Consider the following 26,818-nt stretch of genomic DNA (forward strand, 5'->3'; position numbering starts at 1 on the left):
AAGTTCCTTCTGTTTGTTTTAGAAGCCCTGAAAGGGTTATTTAAAATCACAAATTATGAAATTGTTGGCTTAAATAAAAAAACTTCTAATATTGGTTACTTTTTTGTAGTGCGAGTTAGATTAGAGTCCCTAGATTAGGCCTTTTGAACCTGAAAACGGTGTAAACCTCAAATAAAAACGCAACACATTTACATTGGTTAAAAAAAGAAGGCATATCACTTCCTGTCTCTCTTCTAAGCCTGTTGGCTGTGATCTTCTGTTTTTACAGTGAAGTCGTAAAGCTGTCCATGTGCCCTGGGGGTCCACTCGTCTTCCTCAAGCCATTTCCCCTGAGCTCATGCACTTTACTACCTCTGGCATTAAAAAGATACCTTCAGCCACTGCTTATTTCCTTCTCTCTTAACCTCTTGCAAACACCCTGACCCCTACCCCAAAGCACTCCTGCTTAACCGTGTTCAAAGACTCGTCCTGTATGGAGAGTCATCCTGCCCAGCTGGAAAGTGCTTTATTTGGATGTCATATGTGTAACAGGCGATCTAAGAGGGCACGTGACCTGTATTGTCTGCGTGTGTGTCCAGGTTTGGAATCCACCCTGTGGCCGGTCGTATGCCAGGCCAACTGAACGTTCTGCTGGCTGAAGCTGGTGTGCCATATGATGTTGTGCTGGAGATGGAGGAGATCAATGAGGACTTCCCTGGTATAATATGCATTTTTGGTGTTTTTTGTGTCATTTGTGGGATATAAAATCTATAAACGTGCTTTCAATTATTGTTTTTCAGAAACTGACCTGGTTTTGGTAATTGGAGCTAATGACACAGTCAACTCAGCGGCCCAGGAGGACCCCAACTCCATCATTGCTGGCATGCCTGTTTTGGAGGTCTGGAAGTCCAAGCAGGTGAGTTGTTAATGCAAGGCAACTTTTAAATATAAACTATATAGTATGAAATCAACTACAAAAAAGGTGATTTTATAAAACTATACACTACCGTTCAAAAGCTTGGGGTTTAAGGAAATGTATTTGGCAAGGGCACATTAAATTGTTCAAAGAAATTTATAATTTGACAAAAGATGTGTTTCCAGTAACTGTCTATCTCAGAGTCCACAAAAAATATTGAGTAGCCCAACTGTTTTCAGCATAAATAATCATTAGAAATGTTACTCGAGCACCAAATCAAAATATTAAAATAATTTTTAAAGGATCACGTGATACTGAAGACTGGAGTGATGGCTGATGAAAATACCCCTTAGCCATCACAATAATAAATCACATTTTAAAATGTCATAATGGTACACAGGAACTGTATCAGGCTTTACTTTTATGGCCTAGCTGGAATAAAAGCCAAGATAGCAAGAATTGCCCTCAAGCGTTGTAATACAGACCATCCCTCATTCTCCCACCCAGAGCGATATGAAAATCTGCATCCCATCCCCACAGCTGGTTCCCACTGTAACCACGCTTCGGTCCAGGTGTATCTCCAGCAAGACAAGCCTCACGCTGCTTTCATTAGCGCTGACTCGCTCGTTCTGGAATGATGACATTTCAGAGCATCCGACCGATCCTTTCCCTAAAATGTGGGGCTGGTGTGCCTCACCACATGACAGGCCCATTGCGGCCAGACCTTCTCTAGGGAAATCACTCTGAGTTACTGGGGCTTGACTTTTGCGAATGTGTAAATACGTCGACCTTCTCCCAGGAGTAATTGCGTGTAGCTTTGTTAACCTGTTCCATAATTCCATATGGAATTATGCAAACACTAGAGCTTTGAACCAAAGCCTTCCTTATTTGTAGCAACTTGTAAGTGTAGCTCAACCAACTTAGAGCATAGTGACACTCTTAATGACACGATAGTGCGGTCCAGTCCGAAGTTCCCTGTCGATTGTCTGCGTTGGTTTTGATATCCTCAATCTCGTGCAACATCCACCCTACTGATTGCTCCCAGCCTTGTTAAAGACCTTCATGTGTAACCTCATTCCCAAATGAAACCAGCTGCCCTATGAATAATTTAACAAAAGGATGTTGTCCTATCCTGGGGGATGCTGAGCCTGGGTAAAGTGGTCACGTGACTCTTTGAGGAGAGGGGATGGGTGTGTCTGAACGCCGTCCCCATCACCTGGCTGGCATTGAACAGCTGCAGGGCTTTTGAGGGACAGATGATGATATTAAAAGGATCCGCCTGCGGATTTTGAAGTCTCAAGATGAGGGTCATTTCGTTCCAAATATCTTTCAGTGTATTGAATAACACTAAAGCTAGACCAGCGGCAAGGGCTCTCCTCTCTGGTTTTACTTATTCAATTACCAAGTGTTCCTCCTTCCCAAACAGATGCTCCCAATCAAAGCGCTGCTCTCAACGATTTTCCCAGAAACTGCTCAGCCTAAAAACTGGTGTTAAAGACACTAATGACTCTTAATTTTGTAAATGGCAGATACTTAAATGACCATTACTTGTTGGAAGTACGGGCTCTTTTTGCACTCTCTTGTACAAATCCTAAAACCGTTCTCCACCACTTCATATGCAGGTGCATGAAATGTTTTTACAGGAGTACTGTTGAAGAGTTTATATTGGCTGGCTCGACTCAATGGAAAAAGCCATTGGTAATTTAAGGGCAACGTACAGGATTTTATTTAATGTGAATTTTCCAGCTACCTTTGTTCCTGGATAAGACAAAATGCTTCAAACTCTGCTTCCATCCCTCCAGGTCATCGTGATGAAAAGATCTCTGGGAGTTGGCTATGCCGCTGTGGACAACCCTATCTTCTACAAACCAAACACATCCATGCTTTTGGGAGATGCCAAGAAGACTTGTGATGCTCTGTCTGCCAAGGTCCGCGAGGGCTAGAGAGGAAAGAGAAGATCTGACCTTGCTTTGCACCAGATGAGTCACAGAGACGAGGAGATCGAACAAACACAATAAACCCTTAGATCTAAATGAGCACTAATAGGATCAAGCTCTTCATGACACACTCTATGCCCATTTAGATTTTGCTGTAGATAGAAGTAGTTTATTTAGTATTTCCAGAACTTGTTTTTCTGTTTGTTAAATGTTCTTTTTTTTTTTTTTTTTGGTCCCCCATTTGAATGAAGTTAAAAGGAAAAAAGCATTACAGCATCTAATTAATTAGCATTAATAAATCAAGCTAACCAGTTATCATCTGGTTTTGTTTGTATGATAGATCAGGTTTTATATAGCACAGCAATCTTTTTAAATCTGTTTTTTGGTAGTGTTATCATACATATGACTTTGAATATGAATTTTTCAAAGCCATAAACTGTATGCTTTTTCCCTTTTTCTTGCTTAATTGTTAATTTCTTGTGAACTTACCATGTTCATTAAGTGACCAGCTGGTGGTATATGGTGGTGTTCCAAGATGAGGAATCAACACCTGTGGCTCCTCCATAAAATGATTTGTATTCCCCAACCACTCATAATTCAAGTGAATGTCACTGTAGCGGTGAGGTTAGTATGAGTAGTTACCGTATATCTGCCCTGTTGTCCTCATAAATTTGTTCCCAGCAGTAATCCTCCGCAGTATTTGACAGGGATTTGAACAGATGTACTGTACTTTACCCACTGGGACCTAATGGAATAGATCCTACACGATACAGGAACCAAGACAGACCATTACAACAACCCTACCTCTCCACAGTTTCAAAACAATCCTTCACTTCCCCAGTCACACACTCCTCTGCTAATGTTCGCTTCGAGCTGGGCTGCGTGGGGTGCGTGTAGTTTGTTCCTCGATGTAGATTTTGTGGCTGCAGGAAGGTGGTACACCATTCTTTGCCGTTAAGCTTAAAGTTAGATGCTGAATTTCTTCTGATTCAGGAATGTTTTAATATGTGAAAAATAAGTAAATTGTAAGGGAATCAATTGCTGTAATGGAAAGGAAGTATTTATCGAACACCGGTTTGGGTTAATACGGAGTTTTGCGTTCCCTCCCGCTCCTTCAGGATGTTTTTCACATATTATGCTTTTCACTTCACTTTCACTTTTTCACTTTCACTTTTTGCATAGACAGGTTCTTGCTTAGAAATAATTCTGCTTCGCCACAATACATGGGAGGGAAGAGGGCGAGTCTTCAAATGTTTCATTGTGCCATGGTGAGGAATTAATGTCATACTGTGAAATGTTTTCTCTCTCTCCACTGTATCACAGAACATCCCTCTTAATAAACATCCTGATAAGAGAACCGATGGCACGAACGGTCATTCATTTCTCGATATTGCATGCCTTCAGTGTTGCGGGCACCACAATGCCTAGATTGGGCTGTTGAAGAAGCCACTTGCATCTTCTGATGAGGGAATATCTGCGCACAAGTGACAGTGATTACCCATTGTCAGTTTTTCCTCATTTATGTCGAGTTAAGGGTGGAGATGTTTGCTCTGATCTCAAGTCCATGTGGGTTCTTTCACCTTTGCAATAAGTGGCACTCAGACATGATGGTATCTTCACGCACCTTCTCCCGATCTCTCTTAAGAGGTGAGGGATTGTTGGGAAAGTGCTTCAAAGTGTCCAAACAAGCTTTTATTTTGAGGCAAGGTTTGGGCCATTTGTGACATAGTGGGAAAAACGCATTCCAGACATTACTAGTTCATTCATTTTGGTTCTCTGTGTCTGGTCTGTCTATCAGTTAGTGCTTTATCTCTCTTAATTCTAGTGTTCTGAAGGGTCTTGTAGATGTTTGTGGTCACTAATGAATGTGCCTGATGTTTCTGCTTGTTCGTTCTGTGTGCAGAAAGCAGATTAAATGGGCCTTCATGACTGTTTCATTACTTCTACAAGTTATCTCCAGTGCTGAAAAACACCAGATGAAATATGATTGGAGCTAGCTGTTTTCCTTCACCAAAATTGTGACAATTACTGTGTGGTTTGTCTCTGTGATGTCAAAGGATGTGGCTTTTTTTCCCCCCTGCTGGACTGTTACTAAATCTACATTCTTGGAGATCATCACTGATGCTCCTTTGCATTGATAACCTACATCTCTATCTGCAATAGAGAATGATCCAGTTCCATCAGCTTAAAAGTGCACTCACACCAGACCAAATCCTCACTGAAAACTTCTTTTAATGTTTTTTTGCATTCACATGCATACAAAGTTTGGTGACCTGCATATTTGTAGAGCCAAAAGACATTTGACAGAAAATGGCTGAATTCAAAAAACACCAAAGCTTTTCAGTTTGCAGCATTTGAGTAATTTGGAATACTCTACAAATATTTGGTGCCTTAACTTTTTGAATGGAATCAACGGGTTCTGGAACTGTAAACATTTCCATGCTAAAATCCAACATTACACTTTTCATTCATATGCATGGGGATATGGGAGAGCAGAAACGCAAGCTCGTGTGAAGTTTTGCATTTTGCTGTGTTACAAATTCACAGGTTAGAGTTCACTGAGTTTGAACATGAAGCTGTGTGACCAATAGACAATCGATACACCACGGCATGACCTTGTAGCTACACTTAAAAAATATAAGTGGTTCTTTGGCTCTTAATCATGGGGATACCACTTTTGGTGCTGTATAGCACCAAATCTTGGTGCTTCAGTGGTTCCTCAGCGGTTCTTCACCGGTTCTTTGGTATGACTGAGGGGCTATATAGCACCGCTACCATATACAGAACCTGTTAAGCTCCTGTATGGTTCTTCAGTGGTTCTTTGGGGTGATTAAGGTGCTATATAGCACCTTCATTTAATTGAACAAAAGGGCAAATCTTTTGAAGCTCATGATGATTTTATAATTTTATTAATGGACAGGTAGGGTGTTCCATGTGGTTTCTAGGTGGTTATTTACTGATCAATACCCCGTCAATATAAATCTATGGGTATTTACAGGTATTTATTTAAAAAGTTAAAGCTACATGATTTGGCATATCATCCATGTCTGTAGCAACCTGTGCAGGGCGACTCTTGTTGATATGAGCAGTAGTAAATAGTGACACTCAGCTTAGCAAGCACTAAAAGTTTTAATGCCTGCACACAGAATCTCTTTGTTTGTATGGTGGCATCTTATCTTAATCCCCAAAGGAAACTGACTGCAGATAAAAGGGATGTCTAACAGTTGATCATCTCTCTATATGTCTTGAATCAGGCCCTCCTGTTCCACCTGTTTGCCTCTTTTAACCGTTTAAGTACACAGAGCACCAGATGCAGCACACGCAAATCCCTTTCATCATCTGGCCGCCTGAACATTACTCCGATTTAAAACACAGGAGATGGCCATGCACAAACAGTAACTCCAGACGCTGTACTCTAAGCTGCAGTGCAGATGTTCTTAAAAGCATTCGTCCAAGCCATTTCACTCTTAAAATAAAGATAAATGTTGACGAGCTACAACCCTCGTTGTACCGTATCCTTGCTATTAGGCCTGACATTTAAGAAACACAAACAGTTCGAGTGTCCTTTTAAGATACTTTTATTGTCTAAATTCCCTGAATGTGAAGCTTTGGTTAAAATGGAGAGGTTAATGTCAAAGGTTTTTTTTTTTTTTAAATGCTTTTGAGGTTTTGCAGAGGAGTTCTGGCTTGCTGTACAGAGGGAGCTTTTAGTAAACAGCACGCAGGATTTGGCAGTGCTGTTATCAGCAATAGGGTGTATGTGAGATTGTATACTAGAAGTGGAGAGGATATTACATGTTACTATGTGTGTTCTTTAATGTGCTGTCTGATAGCAAGTTGCTGCCTAATAGCAGACTGTTTTAATAATATAAACGCTTTGTAGTGCTGTACGTATATAACATGCAAAGGTGCCATGAGGACAGTCTATTTTAGTCACTCACTTGAGTAGTACTGTTGAATTCCACGCTTGAGGCTATGTTGAAAATCTAGGAGTCTAAATGTAATTTAAACCTGAAAATGACTCAATGTTTTAGAATTTATGTCAGTTACGATGTAAAGTTAGTGAAATATTTAAGATTCTGCATTATTTCTAGGCCACTAATTGAGCAAGCAAAGGTCATGTGAATTCCTTTTGAACAAAAAGTCAGATGTTCTTCCATTGAAGCTCAAGGATCAAATTATGCTGGATCACATGATCATCAGGTTTTACACTTGTGGAGGTTATTCAATTATTAAAGCAAAAGGACAAACTAAATATTTTCTGAGAAAGGTACTTTATGAGAAACAAATTTTCATTCAATGTATGTTGATAATATTATTTGTCTTATGAATTCATTTAGAAAAATGCAAAAGATAAACATTAAGTGGTAGCTTGTCTCAGTTACTGTTCAAAAGTTTGGGGTCAGTAAGATTTTATATATATTTTTTTTACTTATTTAGATAAGTCTCTTATTTAAGATGGCAGTCATTTGATCAAAAATAATGAAATGACAATTTAAAACTTTTTTTTTTTTAAATATAATTTATTGCTGTGATTATCAAAGCTGAATTTCAGCAGCCATTACTCCAGTCTTCAGTGTCATAATCCTTCAGAAATCATTCTAATTTGCTGATCAAGAAACTTTTTAAATCTCTCTTTTTTTTTTTTTTTTTGTAAATGTGGAAAACAGTTGAGCTGCTCAATATTTTGTGGAAACTAATGCTTTTTTTTTAGGAATCACCGAGAAATAGAAAGGCTGAAAAAAAAAAAGATTTAAATTGACTTTTTTTGTGACAATATACAGAAAGCCTTTGACCGTAATTAAAATATCTTTACATGCATAAAACTAAATAAACGCATGAATTTATTTAAATAAAAAAAATACTTTTTAATGGTAGTGTGTATACAGTATGTGTATATATAGCTGTGTTTATGTAGATGGCTATATGTAGAGTCAGTCATGGGGATGTTCGCAGCTGCAGTGTTTTGTCGATTGTAAAGTTTGGATCAGGACTATAATGTCCAGGCTGCAAATCTTCTGGTCTTTAAAGTGTGTTTGTGCAGTATTAGCCAGGGACAAAATATTTACACCGGTAGGGTTAGGGTTGTTTTAAACTTGGAGCCACACTGAGATGTTAGTTCAGAGAGCATCCCTGACTGACCTTCACACAAACCTCAGTCACGTCTATGCCAGGTTACCATAAATTTACTGACATTAAGAATAGCTTGATGATGTCACTGAATTTACAATCCCATCTTTGTGAGTGTGCACACACAAGTGGTTATATTTTGAGTCTTCACCAGCAGGCAGTGCTGTTTCTGAGCTGTATTTGTTGAATCACTCCTCAGATGATTGTTACATTGACTGTGCTTATACATACTTTTGCTCTTTTATCAGTAATATCAGATCAAAACAGTAACTGAATTTTGAGTTTTGACACCTGAGCGGCATGCAGAGATATAGCTATAATTGTTTGATATACCTGTCAAAAATAGGTTTTAAACCAGCCTAAAACGGGTCTCAGAGGCCAGTCTAGTAGGTGTTTTTAGAGGGATCTTGTAAAATTTTCTACTGGCCAGGATCAACCAGCTTTAAATAGCACTTTATACAACACAGATTGTTTCAAATCAGTTTCGCAGTAATAAACACTAAAATAAAAATCAATAATGTGAAGTTCATCAAATAATAACCAAATTCTGATTTAAAAGTCTAAAAACACAGTATAATTTATTCAGCTGAAGTCAGGTCTAAGTTAGGTATACATACAAAATTACGTGTTTTAACATTCCATTTTAATGTTTTGCGTATGACTGCAGTAATGCGTCTTGAAGATATCTGGATGGCAGAAATGTAACGCTGTAAATAATGGTATTGCAGATTTGATAGTCATTGCAGATCATAAAAAGTGATCCTGAAACAAGATATTTGTGGAGACTTCATACTCTGTCCAAAATTGAAGATTATTCACTTAAACCGTGTATATGGAAAGTCTTTACTGTCTTTATATAAGTCTTTATTGTCACCATAGATCTATTTTTGACTTCAAAATCTAATTGGATTCAGGCAAAGGGCTGTGAATCTTCTATGCGATACAACAGATACACTGTCAGTGACGCAATCCAACCACGTCTGTGTTGACAGAACAAACCCGCCGTCCATGTCTTTTGACAACATTAAACTCCACTGTTTTGTTTTAATGTCAAGGAGCTCAAGTACATTATGATAGAAACGCACGATAATTCACAAGGACAACTTTTTTTTTTTTTGTGTGACCGAAGTATCTTTTTCTCAGTACATTGTGTTTCGTTTCCTCATAAACAGGCCTGTATTTTTGGATTTGTACAGTAGTGAAGAGTCGTTCGACTCTGGCCAGGGTCGAGGTGTTTTAAACAGGCCACAGCTAGCCACACAGCTGTTTGAATCGGCTCCAGGCTCCATAAAACGGCTCATACGAAAAGTGTATTAAGGATTAATGGGTCTTTTCGGGAATTGGCAAGCTTGTTTTATTGCCTCAAAGACTAGATGAACAGAAATAACAATGGTGAATCTGAGGAATGTCATGATATTAATATTTTGTGATAGCATCTTTTTCCAGATGTGGTCAAGATAAACTGAAAGTTTCTTCACTGCTAAGTAGAAAATGGTTTTATTTAGAAGTGGGTGTTTTAGTGTCCAAACAGTGTTGTGAAGATCCCATTTATGATTTGGTCATTTTCAAGTGGGGTTTGTGTAATAATATAATAAGATTTTTAAATCAAGTTCCCTTAGAGTCTCCATCCACTATCCTGAGAAACTCAATAGGTAACATCCATATCTTTTATTATTACATAAAATTTGACATTCTTGAATGGTTGCTAGTTACGCATTGTAAGAGATGAATAATGATAGACATTCCTTGACAATGTGCTCATTGTGAAAATCAGTTGAAATGCTGGAGTCTTGTGGTTAAAAGAGCTGTGAAGTGTTTAGCTCTCTCTCTAGTCAATGCCATCACTCAACACTGTCCCTCAGCAACATCTCCACAATCCTTATCTCATTCCGTGACATGGCAGCCACTTTGGATTGTCAGGAGAGGTGCCTCTTATCTGGCAAGTTCAGAAGATTTCTGTGAGAATCCCTCAAGAAATGCCTGAAAAGAAGCCTTGGAATGAGTCGAAATCCCACAGGAATTATCTGCAAGAGGTATCCTGTATCTGGGAGGCCTGGACAGCACCCATTGTGTCTGTTCTTCAGGTATATGTGTGTGCGTGTGTTTTTAGATGGTGGATTTGAAGAGTAAAGTGGAACAGATGACATGACCTCCATTCCATGTTGTTGTAGATGAGAGCTCTGAACACAAACAATAAATACATAACCATCCTTGTTTTTCCTCCTCCTGTTACATCAGGAAAATCTAGCTTAAACTGGTAGCTGTTTTTTGAAACAGATGTTTTTTTTAAGTACTCCAGACGGTTTTAGATGTTATTAGATGGTCTTAAATCATTTTTAGGTGGTTTACACAAGTTATTAGTTGATTCAAGCTACAGTAGTCATTAGCTGTTTTTTAAGTGATCCAACCTGGGTTCTAGCTGCTCAAAGCTGCTTATTAGTTGGTCCAAAGTAGGCATTAAGTAATTTAAGTGGTTTACACTAGTTATTAATTAGTCCAACCTCACCATTAGCTAACTTTTAGGTGGTTATTAGCTGGTTCAAGCTGTTTTTAAGTGTTGCAACGAGTTATTACCTGGTAAAACAGCCATCATGTTGCAAAAAACAGCTTGACCGCCTTTAGCTTAACCAGCTAATGTCCTTATTTAACCAGTTAATAACCAGGTTAGGCCAGTTATTGGATGGTGAGTAGCTAGACAAGCTTGACAGTACCTCGTACAAACCACTCACCAAGTTACTAACCTTATTAGACCAGCTAATGAGCAGTTTGAGCCAGTTAATGACCAAATCTGGCCTGGTAGTAATCATCTTGGACCAGCTAATGACCAAACCGGATCAGTTAATAACCAGCTTGAGCCAGTTATTGATTGGTTTGTACGAGCTAATGTTAAGCTTGACTAGCTACTCACCAAGTTACTAACCTTATTAGACCAGCTAGTGAGCAGTTTGAGCCAGCCAGGTAGTAATCCTCTTGGACCATCTAATGACCAAACTGGTTTGTACAAGCTAATATCCAGCTTGACTTGCAACTGACAAAGTCACTAACCTTTTTAGACCAGCTAATGAGCAGCTTGAGCCAGTTAATGACCAAATCTGGCCAGATCATCTTGGACTAGCTAATCACCAGCTACCAGCTTAACATGGATTTTTCCAGCAGGCAGCTGGGTGGGGGTCTGAGTCTGGCAGTCATACAGGCTGGAGTAAAGGTGAAGGGAGAACAAAGAGCCGAACAAGCCGACTCTCTTTGGAGTCAGGTATCAAGAGGATAAACACCGCCGTGTCGAAGGGAGCCACCGCTGGTCGACACAAAAGAACGACTGACACCAGAAAAGAGGGATGGGGTTTCAGAGCCTGGGCATGAAAAGGAAAACATCATTCTCCGTCTGTTTTGTTCACAGGCAGTGAAAGAACTCAGCCCCTTATGCGGGTCGTAGTGTGACACCACTAGAGGAATTTGCACTGATAGTATCCTCTGAAACGGCCACTATACTGAGTGATTGGATCCATTTGTGTCGCTTTTAATTGAAAGAGCCTTTTTTTGATGAGTCAAGGGTCAAGCATGAATCAGTGAGGGCGGCTGCTCAAAACAAAAACAACACTTGTCATCGCTTTTATCACAGCTGATCCGCCTTTGTGTTCGTGGGCAGCTGAAGCGGCCCAGAGGCAAGCTTGGAATCACACCAGGCTTGTGTTGCCCCCATCGTGCATGACTTTTGTGTGCGGGGAGGTTATCTGTCGGCCTCTTTCAGAGGTGGGGGACAGACAATAGGCTTTCGTGCCATGCGAAGTGAGCGTCCCTCCCTCAGCATGCAAGGCTTGGTTCATGAACACAGCACAAAGGAATGAGATCTCCACCTCTTCCACGACTGGATTAACATAGACGCACATATACGCAACACATATGCATGCATAATAGGTCTAATTTGTTTGTTTACGATGTTCTGTTGCCAATGGCTGATTCAACACAAGGGCTAATCAGACACTTTCTGCTGCAAGTCATGCCATACCAGCATACAAGTCCGATGTAGGACTAAAATATGATTCGAAAATAGAATTATGCATTTCTGAGTGCTAATCTAAGAGGTGAATGCGTGTACATGGATGCAACGTATCCATCTTCGTTTAGAGAAACTAAATCGGAGAGCCAACTTCTCAAGCGTCTGTTAGTAGGAAACATTTAAATGACTACAATTATGCGTTTGCCAATCAAAACCCATGCTAACTATGTGCTGAGAAATGATGACTCACTGACTATTTGTCAGAGAGAGATTTCCATTTTGGCCCGAGGCTTGTACGGTTTGCTTCGGATGGTCCAAGCAAAAGCTCCCTTGAATTTTTAAGATTGAATTGCATTTAGAACATTTGTCTTGGCTGCCCACCTTCCAAAAATAAATAGAAAAACACAACTCCAAAACCCCCGGCCTGTGCTTTATCACTCATGAACCCCGGCTGTCCATCAGACAGTATGCTTTACATTCGCTCGAACAGTGTCTCAGATGTTTGCGTGTCATAGCTAGCCGTCTCGTCAAGTTGTCGACCGCTTTCAAGGCTGGAGGGGGATTCTCTCAATTTGCCGGTGACCGCTAGAACAACAGTGAAAATCTAATTTGGAGATTCGAGAGAACGCTATACCCTTCCCATACCGCAACTCTGCCAAACATTGAGCCAGACCCTCAAAACAATTAATTACAGGTCATAACCTGAGAGGGTCGGCATTCCTGACGGCTGGAGACGGTGTTAGATATTCCTCAGCTGTGCTGTGGGAGAGGACGGTGGGGAGCACGGATTATATCCAACATCACAAAAAGCTAAAAACATCGTGCATTTCATAAAAAAACGATCTATGATTTTACTTAAATCAGACTGACTGACAGATTATACAGTTTGGTATTCGTATTTATAGGCACCGAGTCAAATCAAACATCAGTGGCCAAAAACACTGAAGATTTATGTTTGCCACTTTGTCCCAAAAAATTATTTCAGCGTCAGTTCTCTCAAAGTGCAGATGTTTTCATTTCTAATCCGCCTGCTTTTTTCGCTCTCTCACTTATTTTTTTTTTGCAGAATAGCAGATTACTGTATAAACTCTCATTTCACATAGGAAATATGGCGGTTTAAGGGTTTGTGACCTAATGTTGTCAATCGTAAGTAGCTAAACACACCGAATGACTGATTAATGTGATTTCTTTAGTATTAAAGAGCTTCATTGTAACCCCAAATGAGGTTATTACTTAAAGACTTGATTCGCTCGCTAATTGTGTCAGTGTCTTGGAAGCCTGTGCTGATCTAAAATTTCTCTTTGATTAATCGCTAAATCAAATGTGTGTAACATGAGCAGAAATACCAGCACCGATCACAATCAATCACACAAACATAGTTTGAAGCAATCAAACACAAATGTTGCGTAATTAGTTTCATGTTTCCAATCAAAGCTAATCGTTCAAGCTGTTTTCCCCACATGCGCCGCAACATCTGAGGCATCATTGCAGTATAAAATATGCAGATGCTCCAGAGACCAACCAAACCACTTTTTTTTTTTTTTTTTTTTTTTTTTTTTTACAGAATCTCTATACTAATACAGATGGATATCACTCAGAAATGTAATTTTGCATACGATTTCTGTCATGCAATGCAATAGATGTATCAAAGGAAAAACTAACTGTGCTGCAAGTTAGTATTTCAACATGTGGTGGTCTTAAGGTCTCCTCTCTTTGGAGATCATGAGCTGTATTTATTGCCCTAGGTGAAGCTAATGACCAGGTCTAGCTTTGAAATTGATCCCATCTCTCATCAAGTGGTGCAACATTATGGATTCTATCTGGGCAAATGGGTAATTTATCAAGAGTGTAGCTCAAGTGAAATGTGAACGAGGCATTTGCTTTTATGGAAAATAATACAATGATAAAAGGTAGAAAGTGAGGATGAAAATGGATATGCCGCATCAGTCATATGCTGTGCGTATTTTAAACTGATTTTTATTATGAAGGTCCATTATTAAGAGGATCATGACCTTCGTTAATAGACAAGACAGATGACTTCGCTTCATTCCAAATCACCACTCTTCCCACACTTATTTTCTCATTCTTCCTTCAGTTTAACTAGATCTTAGTCATCTCAGTTCAATGTGTTGACCATATAAGGGGAGCTCATACCTTGAACTGACCCCGGCCTGATTCTGTTTTGAAATGCAATCCAGGTCTATGAGGCGATGATTAGCAGTGCAGGTAATGTGACGGGATCTAACGGCTAAGATTGAATAACGACTAAAACTGAACTCCAGGTTGCTATAATCAGACTGGTATAATATGTCCATATATTGGTGCTTCAGAATCTCTCAGAATTTTTTTTTTTTTAAATTTTAAGATTTGTTTTCAGTAAACATTTTTTCCTTTATATATTATCACATCATATTAAATGTGTTACTATGTAAATAGTAAAATGAAATAACTTTATGAATATGTGTTCAGCTTTATGTAAACCCATGTATTAACTCGTTAAAGAGAAGTTTCAATGCACCTACTGCATGTAAAAATGTAGTGCAGTTATTGTCTTCAGTTTTAGATATTTTTATATGTATAACCACACAGTCCATGCATAGCCTATACTGCAAAATATGAACAATACTGAAAAATATAAGTGTGTTATGGAATATGGAATAATATACAGGTGCTGGTCATAAAATTAGAATATCATGAAAAAGTTGATTTATTTCAGTAATACCATTCAAACAGTGAAACTTGTATATTAGATTCATTCATTACACACAGACTGATATATTTCAAATGTTTATTTCCTTTAATTTTGACGATTATAACTGACAACTAATGAAAGTCCCAAATTCAGTATCTCAGAAAATGTGAATATTGTGAAAATGTTCAATATTGAAGACCCCTGGTGCCACACTCTAATCAGCCAATGAACTCAAAACACCTGCAAAAGCCTTTAAATGGTCTCTCAGTCTAGTTCTGTAGGCTACACAATCATGGGGAAGACTGCTGACTTGACAGTTTTCCAAAAGACGACCATTGACACCTTGCACAAGGAGGGCAAGACACAAAAGGTCATTGCTAAAGAGGCTGGCTGTTCACAGAGCTCTGTGTCCAAGCACATTAATAGAGAGGCGAAGGGAAGGACAAGATGTGGTAGAAAAAAGTGTACAAGCAATAAGGATAACTGCACCCTGGAGAGGATTGTGAAAAAAAAAACATTCAAAAATGTGGGGGAGATTCACAAAGAGTGGACGGCAGCTGGAGTCAGTGCTTCAAGAACCACCACGCACAGACGTATGCAAGACATGGGTTTCAGCTGTCGCATTCCTTGTGTCAAGCCACTCTTGAACGAGAGACAGCGTCAGAAGCGTCTTGACTGTACTGCTGCTGAGTGGTCCAAAGTTATGTTCTTTGATGAAAGTAAATTTAGCATTTCCTTTGGAAATCAAGGTCCCAGAGTCTGGAGGAAGAGAGGAAAGGCACATAATCCACGTTGCTTGAGGTCCAGTGTAAAGTTTCCACAGTCATTGATGGTTTGGGGTGCCATGTCATCTGCTGGTGTTGGTCCATTGTGTTTTCTGAGGTCCAAGGTCAACGCAGCCGTCTACCAGGAAGTTTTAGAGCACTTCATGCTTCCTGCTGCTGACCAACTTTATGGAGATGCAGATTTCATTTTCCAACAGGACTTGGCACCTGCACACACTGCCAAAGCTACCAGTACCTGGTTTAAGGACCATGGTCTCCCTGTTCTTGATTGGCCAGCAAACTCGCCTGACCTTAACCCCATAGAAAACCTATGGGGTATTGTGAAGAGGAAGATGCAATATGCCAGACCCAACAATTCAGAAGAGCTGAAGGCCACTATCAGAGCAACATGGGCTCTCATAACACCTGAGAAGTGCCACAGACTGATCGACTCCATGCCACGCCGCATGCAGTAATCCAGGCCAAAGGAGCCGCAACTAAATATTGAGTGCTGTACATGCTCATACTTTTCATGTTCATACTTTTCAGTTGGCCAATATTTCTAAAAATATTTTTTTTTGCATTGGTCTTAATTGATATTCTAATTTTCTGAGATACTGAATTTGGGACTTTCATTAGTTGTCAGTTATAATCATCAAAATTAAAGGAAATCAACATTTGAAATATATCAGTCTGTGTGTAATGAATGAATCTAATATACAAGTTTCACTTTTTGAATGGTATTACTGAAATAAATCAACTTTTTCATGATATTCTAATTTTATGACCAGCACCTGTAAATGATACATGGAAATGTGTCATTTATATTAATATAATTTTATATAAAATATAATGGTAACACTTTACAATAAGGTTCATTAGTTAACAGTAGTTACCAACATTAGTTAACATGAACAATATTTCTACAGCATTTATTAATTAATCTCAGTTATTGATATTTTTAATTTACTAATGCATTAGTAAAATCGCAAGTTGCGTTTGTTAACATAAATGCACTGTGAGCTAACATGAACTAACAATGAATGATTGTATTTTTTTATTAACTAACGTTAACAAAGATGAATAAATACTGTAATGAATGCATTGTTCATGTTAGTTAATACATTAACTAATGTTAACAAATGACGCCTTATTGTAAAGTATTACCAGTATAATTGTATTATATTCCCAAATATTTTGCTAGTTTTTTTTTTTTTACTAGGATAAATGGATATTTGAATAGAATAAGGAAACAGAACCAGATAACCTTTTTATTTACATTACATGCTGGGCTACAACGTTTCTTTTCATAATGTAACCCAAATATAATTAAAATATGAGTAATAAAACTTTTAGCTTTTTACAAGATCCTCTCTCTCTTATTTTCCCCGAAAATGCAGAAATTCTTCTTTGGCGTTTTAAAGGTCACAACAGGAAAAAGTAAAAGCTGCTATTTCCAAAAATGGTTAAGCTTATGGTTGTACTTATTCCTGTGACACAGCAAAGCTAAATTCAAAAACAAACAAAATTCGAGTTCAAACCCCAACAAGCAGCCCACAGAGTGACGAGAGTACTGTCAAATAAACTTAACATTCTGATAATTGTTTATATGTCAGAGGTCTCGGGGGTGAGTCACAGGATGATGGTGAATGTACAGCGGGAGTAGAACACTACTGTGTTTACACGTCTGGCCTCTTTGGGCCCAAACTTGTGGCTGTCTGCTACTGCTCAAGGTCTTCGGCAGATAAAAGATCCATTTGAGATGCATTAGAGGTACATTAAGACGCCACACCAGTGGTAAAGGGATTACCAGCTTAGTGTCATTGTTGACACTGACTGCTAGACTACGGTGAATGTGACTTCACCAAGTACAACATGTTCCTGGATCACTATCCTTGTTGATCCTGGAACGTCATTCCAATCAACCAATCAGAATGGAGGGATAACTTTTCAGGAAATATCTGTTTTAGACTTATGATCAGGGTTAGGTGCTTCTACACCCTTGTTAATCAGCTATCATTTCACACTGATTTTACAAATAAATTACGGGTAGGGTTATGTTCAGGGGTAGGATTGGGTTAAGTCTATATTTTTGGACAGTAATGTAGATCCAGGAACATGTCTTACTTTGCAAAATCATGGCAACCGCTAGACTACTTATGTGACGGGCGAGTGCTGGTCACTGCTAACTGGTCAGGGCAAGTTTTGTGAAATAAATAAACATACGTAAAATCAATGTCAAATACTTGTATTGCATCTCAGCACATAAATGCACATTGAATATACGAAATATACAGCTACTGAAAACGCATCTCTAATTAAAACGAAAATTAGCATATTGCCACTCTTGTTCAACTAGACCGTACTAGACGGTTCAATTGAGCTGGTTAGGATGATCCTGTTAGTCCTTATTGGTAGATTAGAAATGGTTCAAAAAGCATCTTTCTCCATTGACAGCCCTTCAGAGTGAGCATATAACTAAATACATTTTTGAATAGTCACATGGCATTTACACCTCAGCTGATTGGCTCACAAATAATTGTGATCAGAACTACTTGCTTATGAAGTTTTGATGGCAGATTTCAAACGCATACTTTTTGGGTGTCATATGCCATTCAAGTTTTCTAGCTAACCCTGGCATTCAAGGTTTGTAAAGTGCTTGCAGTTTTGTGGCTGATCCTAAATATCCTAATGTCTGGAAAAGTGAATTCTCATTTGAGTAATGAAGGGAGGAAAAGCTAGAATGAGTCATGGGGGAAAGCACTAATGAGAGAGGACTTGATGGATTTACCTTTGGGATTACATTTTCTCTTCACCAGGTTGCTTGAGACATTTCACATTTCCCAAGTTTGAGAGTCTGTGGAAAAAATGTCCTGCATGTTAACATTCTCAGATTCATCTTGTGCTTGCTGGTTCTCAGAGCTCTGAGCCTATTATAAATATTTAAGGGAAACTGTTGACATGAAGATAACACTGACAAATTGAGTTAACATTTCAGCAATAGATTACTACTCATGTGGGGGAAGAAAGAGTATAAAACCCATAACAAGTCCACGTTAGCCGCTAGATCATGCTTCGTTTACGTTATCTATGCTGTTTGTGATAAGGGTTGATTAATCATATAATATGAAATCAAAGGTTTTGGAAGATTTAAAATGAGAAGCAATGAGCTGTTAAAAGGTTTTGAGGACATCGGCGTTATTGAGACAGCATGAAGAGCTTATGGTACAATCACAGTGGATCTTCCCAGCAGTGATGTTTACTGCGCTCTAGTATGAGAGAATGGAGGGAGTTTCTCTAATAAGCCATGCATTGATGTATAGAACAAATCAGGTCAGCAGTTGGCTTGCTAGTGTCCTGCACCTATATCTATATAATTTTTTTCTGAGGGGCACCATTGGTGGTCCTTGTTCACTGAAGGCAGAACAGATTTTCAACACTAGGCTTCTTTCACTGGCCAAATTTGTAAATGGAGAAGAGAGAAAAAACTAGGCATTGTAGACTAAATGTTTAAGACTCACAGACCAGACTTTCAAGTCATTATGAACACAACAAACTCAGACAGAAACATGTTACAATAGAACAATATGTGCTCCAAAATCAACTCAAAATATCAAACGTTTGATATCCTCCAACTGGATGGAATCATAGGCTGAATCTAAAATATCGAAGTCTGTGCCCAGCTGCATGATTTTCTGTAAAATGGACTGTCCAACATTGACTGTCCAAAATCTGGGGCAAAAATCTGGCCAAATCAGTCATGTATTCCAGCCTTTACTGATTTTTGTTAATTGTTCAGTTTATAGGTGCAGTATATATATGATTTCTTTTTAAGTTATACTTGTGACCTTAGTGCCATTATTTTGATAGGACAGTTGAAGAGAGACAGAAAACGATGGGGAAAGGACCATGAGCACGACTTTGAGCTTTGGTCGTCCAAAGTGTGGGATGAGCAATTCCCACACTAATATAGACTGTAAAATTAAACTCTGATTGGTCAATTGCAACGTTGTTTGATCATTTCTAATATTCACCATTGCCATAACAAAATCAGTGATATTTTAATTTCTCTCATTTCACTTGCTCTCTCGTTTGTCGTGGTACTCTCGAGAATGGTGGCAGACGGTCACTCAGGGGAGAAGAATTGTTGAATAAAGTTGTTATTTTTGTATTCTTTGCACGCAGAAAGTATTATTGTTGCTTAGTTAAATTATGGTTGAACCACTGATGTCAAATGGGTAGAACAGAACTAACCCACAATCTTCCCCAGACCTTAACCCTAACAATAAAAGAATGTTTAAATGGGGTGTTTAGAGCATCCTAAAAAGTAAATCAGATTTTAAATACAATGGCCCAGTTTGAATGGTCTACCAATTTTGGCTTAAACCCAGCTTTTCTTCACTTTCCAACTCATCAAAAACTGTGAGAAAGTAAAGACACGTTTTAAACTGCCAGCGATTGCACAACACACCTTTTTGTTAACGAACTCCATGAACTTCCAATTTGTGTCACTCATACAACATTTCACAGACCCAGTGATATGGCGCATTAATGGGTGGTTATCCTTTTGATGGATGGCACTGGTGTATTACACAGGAAAGGCTGCAGTGAGATCATTGCTCTCTTAGTTTGAGGGTGGTTATGTAGATACAGAGAGTAAATGCAGACCAGCTCAACTGCACTGCTGATGTTGAACATCAACTCACTGAGGTGCTGAAGTTAAGATTTTTGTCTCACCATAGTGATTAATTTGATCATGCCACCAAGTAACCATCACAACTGCATACTGGACATTCCTAGTATGCACTATAATTTTGTATTGAATGTATGGATTAAAACATTGAACCCACAAGATTCAAGTCATATTGATTAGTTTTGTTATCACAATTAAAGGTGGGGTAAGCGATTTCTGGAAGCCGATGTTGATATTTGAAATCACCAAAACAAACATGCCCCTACCCCAGAATGGTCTCGCCCCCATTTTGATCGCTCCGCCCCGCACATATGTAGCCTACGCAACCCAGGCAACGATTAGTTCTATGAAACAAAGCAAAACCAATGTTACACCATGTCCACACCGGGTGCGAGCGGCGCGCCAAAATACTATAGATTTTTATAGAAGTCATTATAATCAGTGATGCTCTCTACACTGGATGCTGCGCGGAGCGACAAATCCCCCACAGAAAACTGCTGCCGCATGCTATTTATGACGCGCTGACACAAATGATTTTCAACAGTCGCTCGGCTCATCTGTTCACTGAACGCTCTCTCCTCTGCATCATGAGTAGACACACCTCTTACTGCTGATTGGCTACAAGTTTCTTTTGGTACTCGGCCCTGAAAAATTTTATGACTTTGTTTCGAGTGGATGTCGCCATTATTGCCACATCACAAATTCTAACATGAAAAACAGCTATTTATTAGGAGATATTCCAGACATAATCATCTTTTCCTTTATCTAATCAATGTGTTTCAAAACATAAAATCGATTCTTCCTGTCTTTTGCAATAATCACTTTAACAAAAGCCAGTTCCTTAATCCAGAAAGTGACATCACTTTAGCAGCAAAACACAAACATCAATAAGTATTTGTTTTTTCTTCTTTTTTGGGATGGTTTTGGTATTAGCTAGTTTCACTGTGTAACATTTTATTTGTTTGATAAATTTGTTGAAATTAGTATGGCACTATCCAAATGTGACCATGGACCACAAAACCAGTCTTAAATCGCTGGGGTATAGTTTTAGCAATAACCAAAAATGCATTGTATGGGTCAAAATTAACCATTTTTCTTTTATGCCAAAAATCATGTAAAGATCATGTTCCATGAAGATATTTAGTGAATTTCCTACCATAAATATATCAAAACTTAATTTTTGATCAGTAATATGCATAGCTAAGAATTTAATTTAGACAATTTTAAACGTGATTTTCTCAGTGTTTCGATTTTTCTGCACCCTCAGATTCCAGATTTTCAAATAGTTGCATTCCGGCCAAATATTGTTGTATCCTAACAAACCATACACCAATGGAAAACTCATTTATTCAGCTTTCAGATGATGTAGAAATCTCAATTTCAAAAAATTGACACTTGTCCAGGGTCACAAATTTCAAAAGATTGTTTAAAAATGATCAACTTTAGGTTGACGATAAGCAAACTTCTACAATCTAGCTGTTTCTGCACATCCTGTTAGGCATGCTGTTAATTTTCTTATTTGTCTTAAAATAAATTGTTTTTAATAAAGTTTAAGTGCCTGAACTTAACCAGAGTCTGGTAAAACGTTTTATAGAAATCCTTCTTTAGACATACTACAGAATTCTGGGCTCTTTATCAACATCTGTGGTTTAAACATAAAATTAAAGAGTTGATAGCAAGAAGAAAGTCCTAATGACGTAAGCGTGCAAAGATGAAAGATTAATGCCAAAAAATTTCCGGCATATTGAATCCAACAGCTCTGAATTTAAATCACTATTGTAGGCTGACCATAGTGACTCGGGGTAAGACAACAATATGTTTTTTATGACAAGCTTTTGGCTTGATAACAGTAGCTATTTTGTTAACTTCTAAAAATAAAATAAACTAAAATGAAAACTTGAACTCTACAGTCTTGAAGTATTTCATATTTTTTGTTAAAGTTTGTCTATCCTAACTGGTTTTGACATAAATACATTACTTGTCATCATTGGATGTTACCAGCAATGTTCTCATTGCATAATGTCTGCAGTTAAATCAAAAAGATTTTAAGGGTGCATAAAATTTCAGATACATTATTTCTACCTTTAGAAACTGTATTCTTGACTTTTACCCCAGATCTGTTTCAAAAGCTTTGCTGTGGATAAAAATATTGGCCTGAAGTAGCAGAAGTGAACCGATATAACAAACTGCTTAAACCGAAAATTTTCAGTAACAACTCATCAAATGGTGCGGCTGAGACTAGGCCCATTTTCAAATGCGAAAGTTTGTTTTGGTGGCACTTCGTAGTCGAAATGTTGGTTTATTCAGTGGTGTGTGATTTAGAGTGGTAAGACGGCACTGCCAGTTCTGCCTCACCCAAACAAGTGGCAATTTGAACCGTGAATGAATTTATGTGCAATTAAATTTAAAGGGCCGTAACAAAAAAGAGAACAGACTGAGACCCCAGAGCAATGAAAACACAGGAAAATGTGCACAAGAGGCACAAGGCTGAGAAGTGACATCACAAGAAGATTAATACTGCATTTTATTGACTCCCCCCTTTTCCCGTAAAACTCTAAAGACGTAACGAACGGGAAACACTGTATCTGAAACTTTCAGATGATGACAACAATGAGATTCTCATGAAACAGCCGTTATCTTAGCTGTTAACTTGGTTTCACAAACAAAAACTTTTTTTTCCCCTCCCTTCCTGCGCATTAGGAAAATAAAAGAAATAGAAATAGAAGCAGTGCGATTAATTGCTTGGTGTACAGGAACTGTCCAGAGTGCAGATAATTTTGTTTTGGGAGAAAGTTTGAGAAATATTTGAGATTTGACTATTTATTGCTACTTTCATTTCATTTCTCTTAAAGGGATAATATACTCAAAAATGAAAATTCTGTCATTAATTACTTTAAAGCTGCAGTTCATAACTTTTTTTGGTTAAAAATGATCCAAATTCAATATTTGAGCAAGTACATAACCAGCCAGTGTTCAAAACTATTGCCTTACTTTAGCCCGATTCACAACGGTTATCTTATAATAATGTTTTCTAATTTGAGTGGTACGGGTAGGCTTTCACGGGAATTTCGAGCATGGCACTGTGTCATTACGTCACGTCTGTAAACATAAAGAAGTTGTAGAAAGCTCATCGTTCTGAAAAGCGCAGTGTGCTTTGATTGGCCAGCTATCCAGTGCGTTGTGATTGGCCGAATACCTCAAGTGGGTGATGGAAATGTTAAGCCCCTTACCATATTTGGAAGCACACAGCTTCTCCATGACATGGCAGCAGCGGCAACAATACTACAGTGAGAATAAAAGTTACGCCTTCTTTTTTTGTGTAAACATTTGGGTGGTGTTATCCAAATTTTCCAACACAGTGATGTAAATATGTGGGGGCGTGTTGGATAAATTTGAACTTTTATAATGAATATCTGTTTGGGTTTGAGACTTTAGTCTTTGCAACTTTACGGATCTTATGTATGCATGAACAGCTTGTAACACTCCAAAGACAAAAGAAAACTTGAAATCCCATCATATTACCCCCATGTTATATCATTGGTTCAACCATAATTTTATGAAGATTTAAGATTTAAGAGCGAGAATACTTTTTGTGTGCAAATAAAAAAAAGAATGACTTTATTAAACAATTTCTTCTCTTCTGTGTCAGTCTTTGATGGGCATTCATGAGAGTATCACAACCAAAAATATTCCCGTAGCTTCATAAATTTAAGGTTGAACCACTGATATCACATGGACTATTTTAACTTTGTCCTTACTACCTTTCTGGGCCATAAAACTTTTCAGCTGTGTTGCTGTCTATGCAGGGTCAGAAAGCTCTCAGATTTCATCAAAAATATTTTAATTTGTGTTCCAAAGATGAAGGAAGGTCTTACAGGTTTGGAATGACATGAGGGTGAGTAATTAATGAGAGAATTTAAATTTTTGGATGAAATATCCCTTTAAGAAACTTAAGATGACAAAATTACTAGGATTGTTTTTTCATGAGGAAATCTGAGAAACGAGAGACTTCAGAAAAAAAATCTCCATATTATAATCTCATGGCTGTCTAGAAGACAAAAAAAAAACTGAGAAATTAAATATAATATGAAAGAGATTTTTTTCTTTTATATGGGTGACTGCATTTTTTCTTTTCTTTTCCTTCTTTCTTTCTTTCGTTCTTTCTTTCTTTCTTTCTTTCTTTCTTTCTTTCTTTCTTTCTTTCTTTCTTTCTTTCTTTCTTTCTTTCTTTCTTTAGTTGCTATTGTATTCACTATTGATAAAGTAACATTTTCTAATTGGCCAGGATTTTCTGTTCCTTTTTTGCCCTTTTCAGGGTGCCTAATGAATTTCTGTAAATATTTCTGTACTTTCCCACAATTAATTATGATGGATTATGGGTTGAAAAGTCTAGAAAACAATACCAGACTGTTGCTGGCAAATTATAAGGTATCTTACTGATGGTTTTTTCTTTTTTTTCTTGTTGCGCAGGATTCATTGGCATTGTCCCAGTCTACTAAATTTTACATTATTGACTGTATGGGTGTGGGCCCATCCATAAAAATGCAAGAATTCAAGCTCTTTCATTTGCAATTACTGGACTTATTTTACACTTATCTCAGGATTAATTCAAAAGATTTGCAGCTCTGTTTGTTTTATTATTCTGCACAAAAGATTAAGATCTAGCACTTTCTGGGTGAAATTAGAAGTGTTAGTTGCAGCTGTGATTAACGTACTGTAAGTGAGTCAAACAATTGCTCATTGCATTGTCAGAAATGGCAGCGAGTAGGATTCCAGTAATGCAGAAAAAAAGGAGAACCCCTTTTTGGCCTTTTGTTTTTAACTAAATCTCAGAGGACAGGACTCTCGTAGTCTGTGCTCATTTGCTGAACTTTAACAGTGAGAACACGAAAGCAGCTGTCAATGTTAGCCTGTGCTCCATGCCATATGTGTGTCTAAGCGTGTATTCATGTTCTGGTGCCTGGTCAACGTATAATAAGTGAGTCAGAAAGACACAGCTGCCGACCAGATGATTGAAGCCACCTGCTTTCTTCATCATTTACACGTTCCACAAATGTACAAACAACAGCAAATTAAAGGAGTCTTGAAGCCTTGAATCTGTCTGTTTTCTGCTCAGACTTTAATATCTTGGCACTGTGAATCAATGCAGTGTGTTTGTGTCTTTATGTGCTGCCACACACTGGATGTGTGCTGGATGCTTCAGTGAGGGACTTGTGACATAACAACGATATGTTTGCATGCTCTACATCAATGAAGGTTGTAAAATATGGCCATTATTATCATTAATAATGTTTTTATTAATGATAATAAAAACATTATCTCTATATACATTATATACATACAGGTAACATCTGGACCTAATATGATTAACAGTAACCAATAATTTAGTAAAAATATTTAAGTGTACTTTTATTAACTGACTGAACAAAACGTTTATTGTGAATATAAATCTTGCAAGTAAATAGATGTAAGTCTCACAGAATCTCAAGTTCAGTATGACAGCTACGATTTATGATTCATTATGAAGTGGAAACTGAAAGATGAGTAGTGATTCAGCGAGGGGGTTTTGAACTCAGTAATGACTGACTGAATCTGATTCTTTAAATATATCACTTCATAAATCAGTCATTTGATCATGAATCATTCGCAAAATAGCTCACCCCTTTGAACATTAATAACATTAAACAAAATTTAACTGAAGGACCACAGTTAATATGCTTTTTTACTGTATTATTGTAGTGATTATTTTGAATGGAAAAAATGTACATAAATTAAAATATACACTTGGTTTATAGTAAATAGTTAATCTTAATGTTTTTAATGAATGTTAGTACTGTATATTCATACAAATAAATGATCATATAAAATTATAGTCTGGTTGCCAGTGTGAGGTAATTTTTAAAACCAGACACTGTGTTAAACATCAAATGAAATTAAAACATGAATTTATATTGATTATAACTAAACAGCCCAAACCCAGAGAGGAAACTTCGTCTTCCTCATTTCAGATGTCCACCACACACCCTTGTTACATAATGTTTAGCAGAATAAAATGAGAGAACAAATAGCCTTTAAATCCATATTTATCTTGTTCCAGTTCATTTTCATTTGAATTTAGTTCTTTTTTTTAAGGGAGCAGGTTACGACCTGGTTCCAGGTGGGAGGCAGTGGCCAATTATAGAAGACCAAAGCAAACCGAGGGATAAATTAAGACTGAGGATTTCTAATTTCTCCCTGCCTTATTGGAGACAGAAATCAAAACAAATTTGGCATATAATCTGAGCCCCTGCTTCATTTTCCTTTGGTCCAGGTAATTACTGAATGTGCCATGGTGCTCTCATTACTAGGCAACCAATTCCAATTCCCCCCTGCCTTGAACATTCCAGCCAAATTGCACCTCCCACGTGAGCAGGCAATCAGCCGCCCAGGGCCAACCTCTCATGTTTGTAATAATATTCTAATAACCAGTTGCTGGCCGTTTGGAGAGTGCCCTACTCCTACAAGTCACCATAATTAGGAATCCTAATGAGAGGAAAGCTGGACCACCACGCCATACCCCCCTTCGTTTGGCGGGAAAGGGCCACAACTCACTGCCCACAGTATCTGCTCGTCTGAACCTCTCAATTTGTTTGTAAGTGCTCATAGAGCGATCACGTCTCGTCTTCTGTCTCGGCTGATTTCTGTCAGTTGTGCCCCTGAGGTTACTGGAA

General features: G+C 38.0%; 1 protein-coding gene across 3 annotated transcripts in view; it reads left to right on the forward strand.

The window, feature by feature from the left end:
* LOC306862851 (NAD(P) transhydrogenase, mitochondrial-like) overlaps positions 1-4,197 on the forward strand; it is a 46,921-nt gene extending 42,724 nt beyond the window's left edge. For 2 of the 3 annotated variants that reach the window (XM_079405887.1, XM_079405889.1), the window contains exons 20-22: positions 579-697; positions 780-895; positions 2,698-4,196. In XM_079405887.1, coding sequence (XP_079262013.1) covers positions 579-697; positions 780-895; positions 2,698-2,838 — 376 coding nt within the window. In that variant the 3' untranslated portion in view covers positions 2,839-4,196. Of the gene's footprint in view, positions 1-578; positions 698-779; positions 896-2,697 lie in introns of all 3 variants that reach the window. The other variant, XM_079405888.1, reaches the window with a different exon arrangement.
* Positions 4,198-26,818: the final 22,621 nt, after the last annotated feature.

This window comes from Barbus barbus (genome assembly GCF_936440315.1).
Source record: "Barbus barbus genome assembly, chromosome: 43".
Taxonomy (NCBI): Eukaryota; Metazoa; Chordata; class Actinopteri; order Cypriniformes; family Cyprinidae; genus Barbus; species Barbus barbus.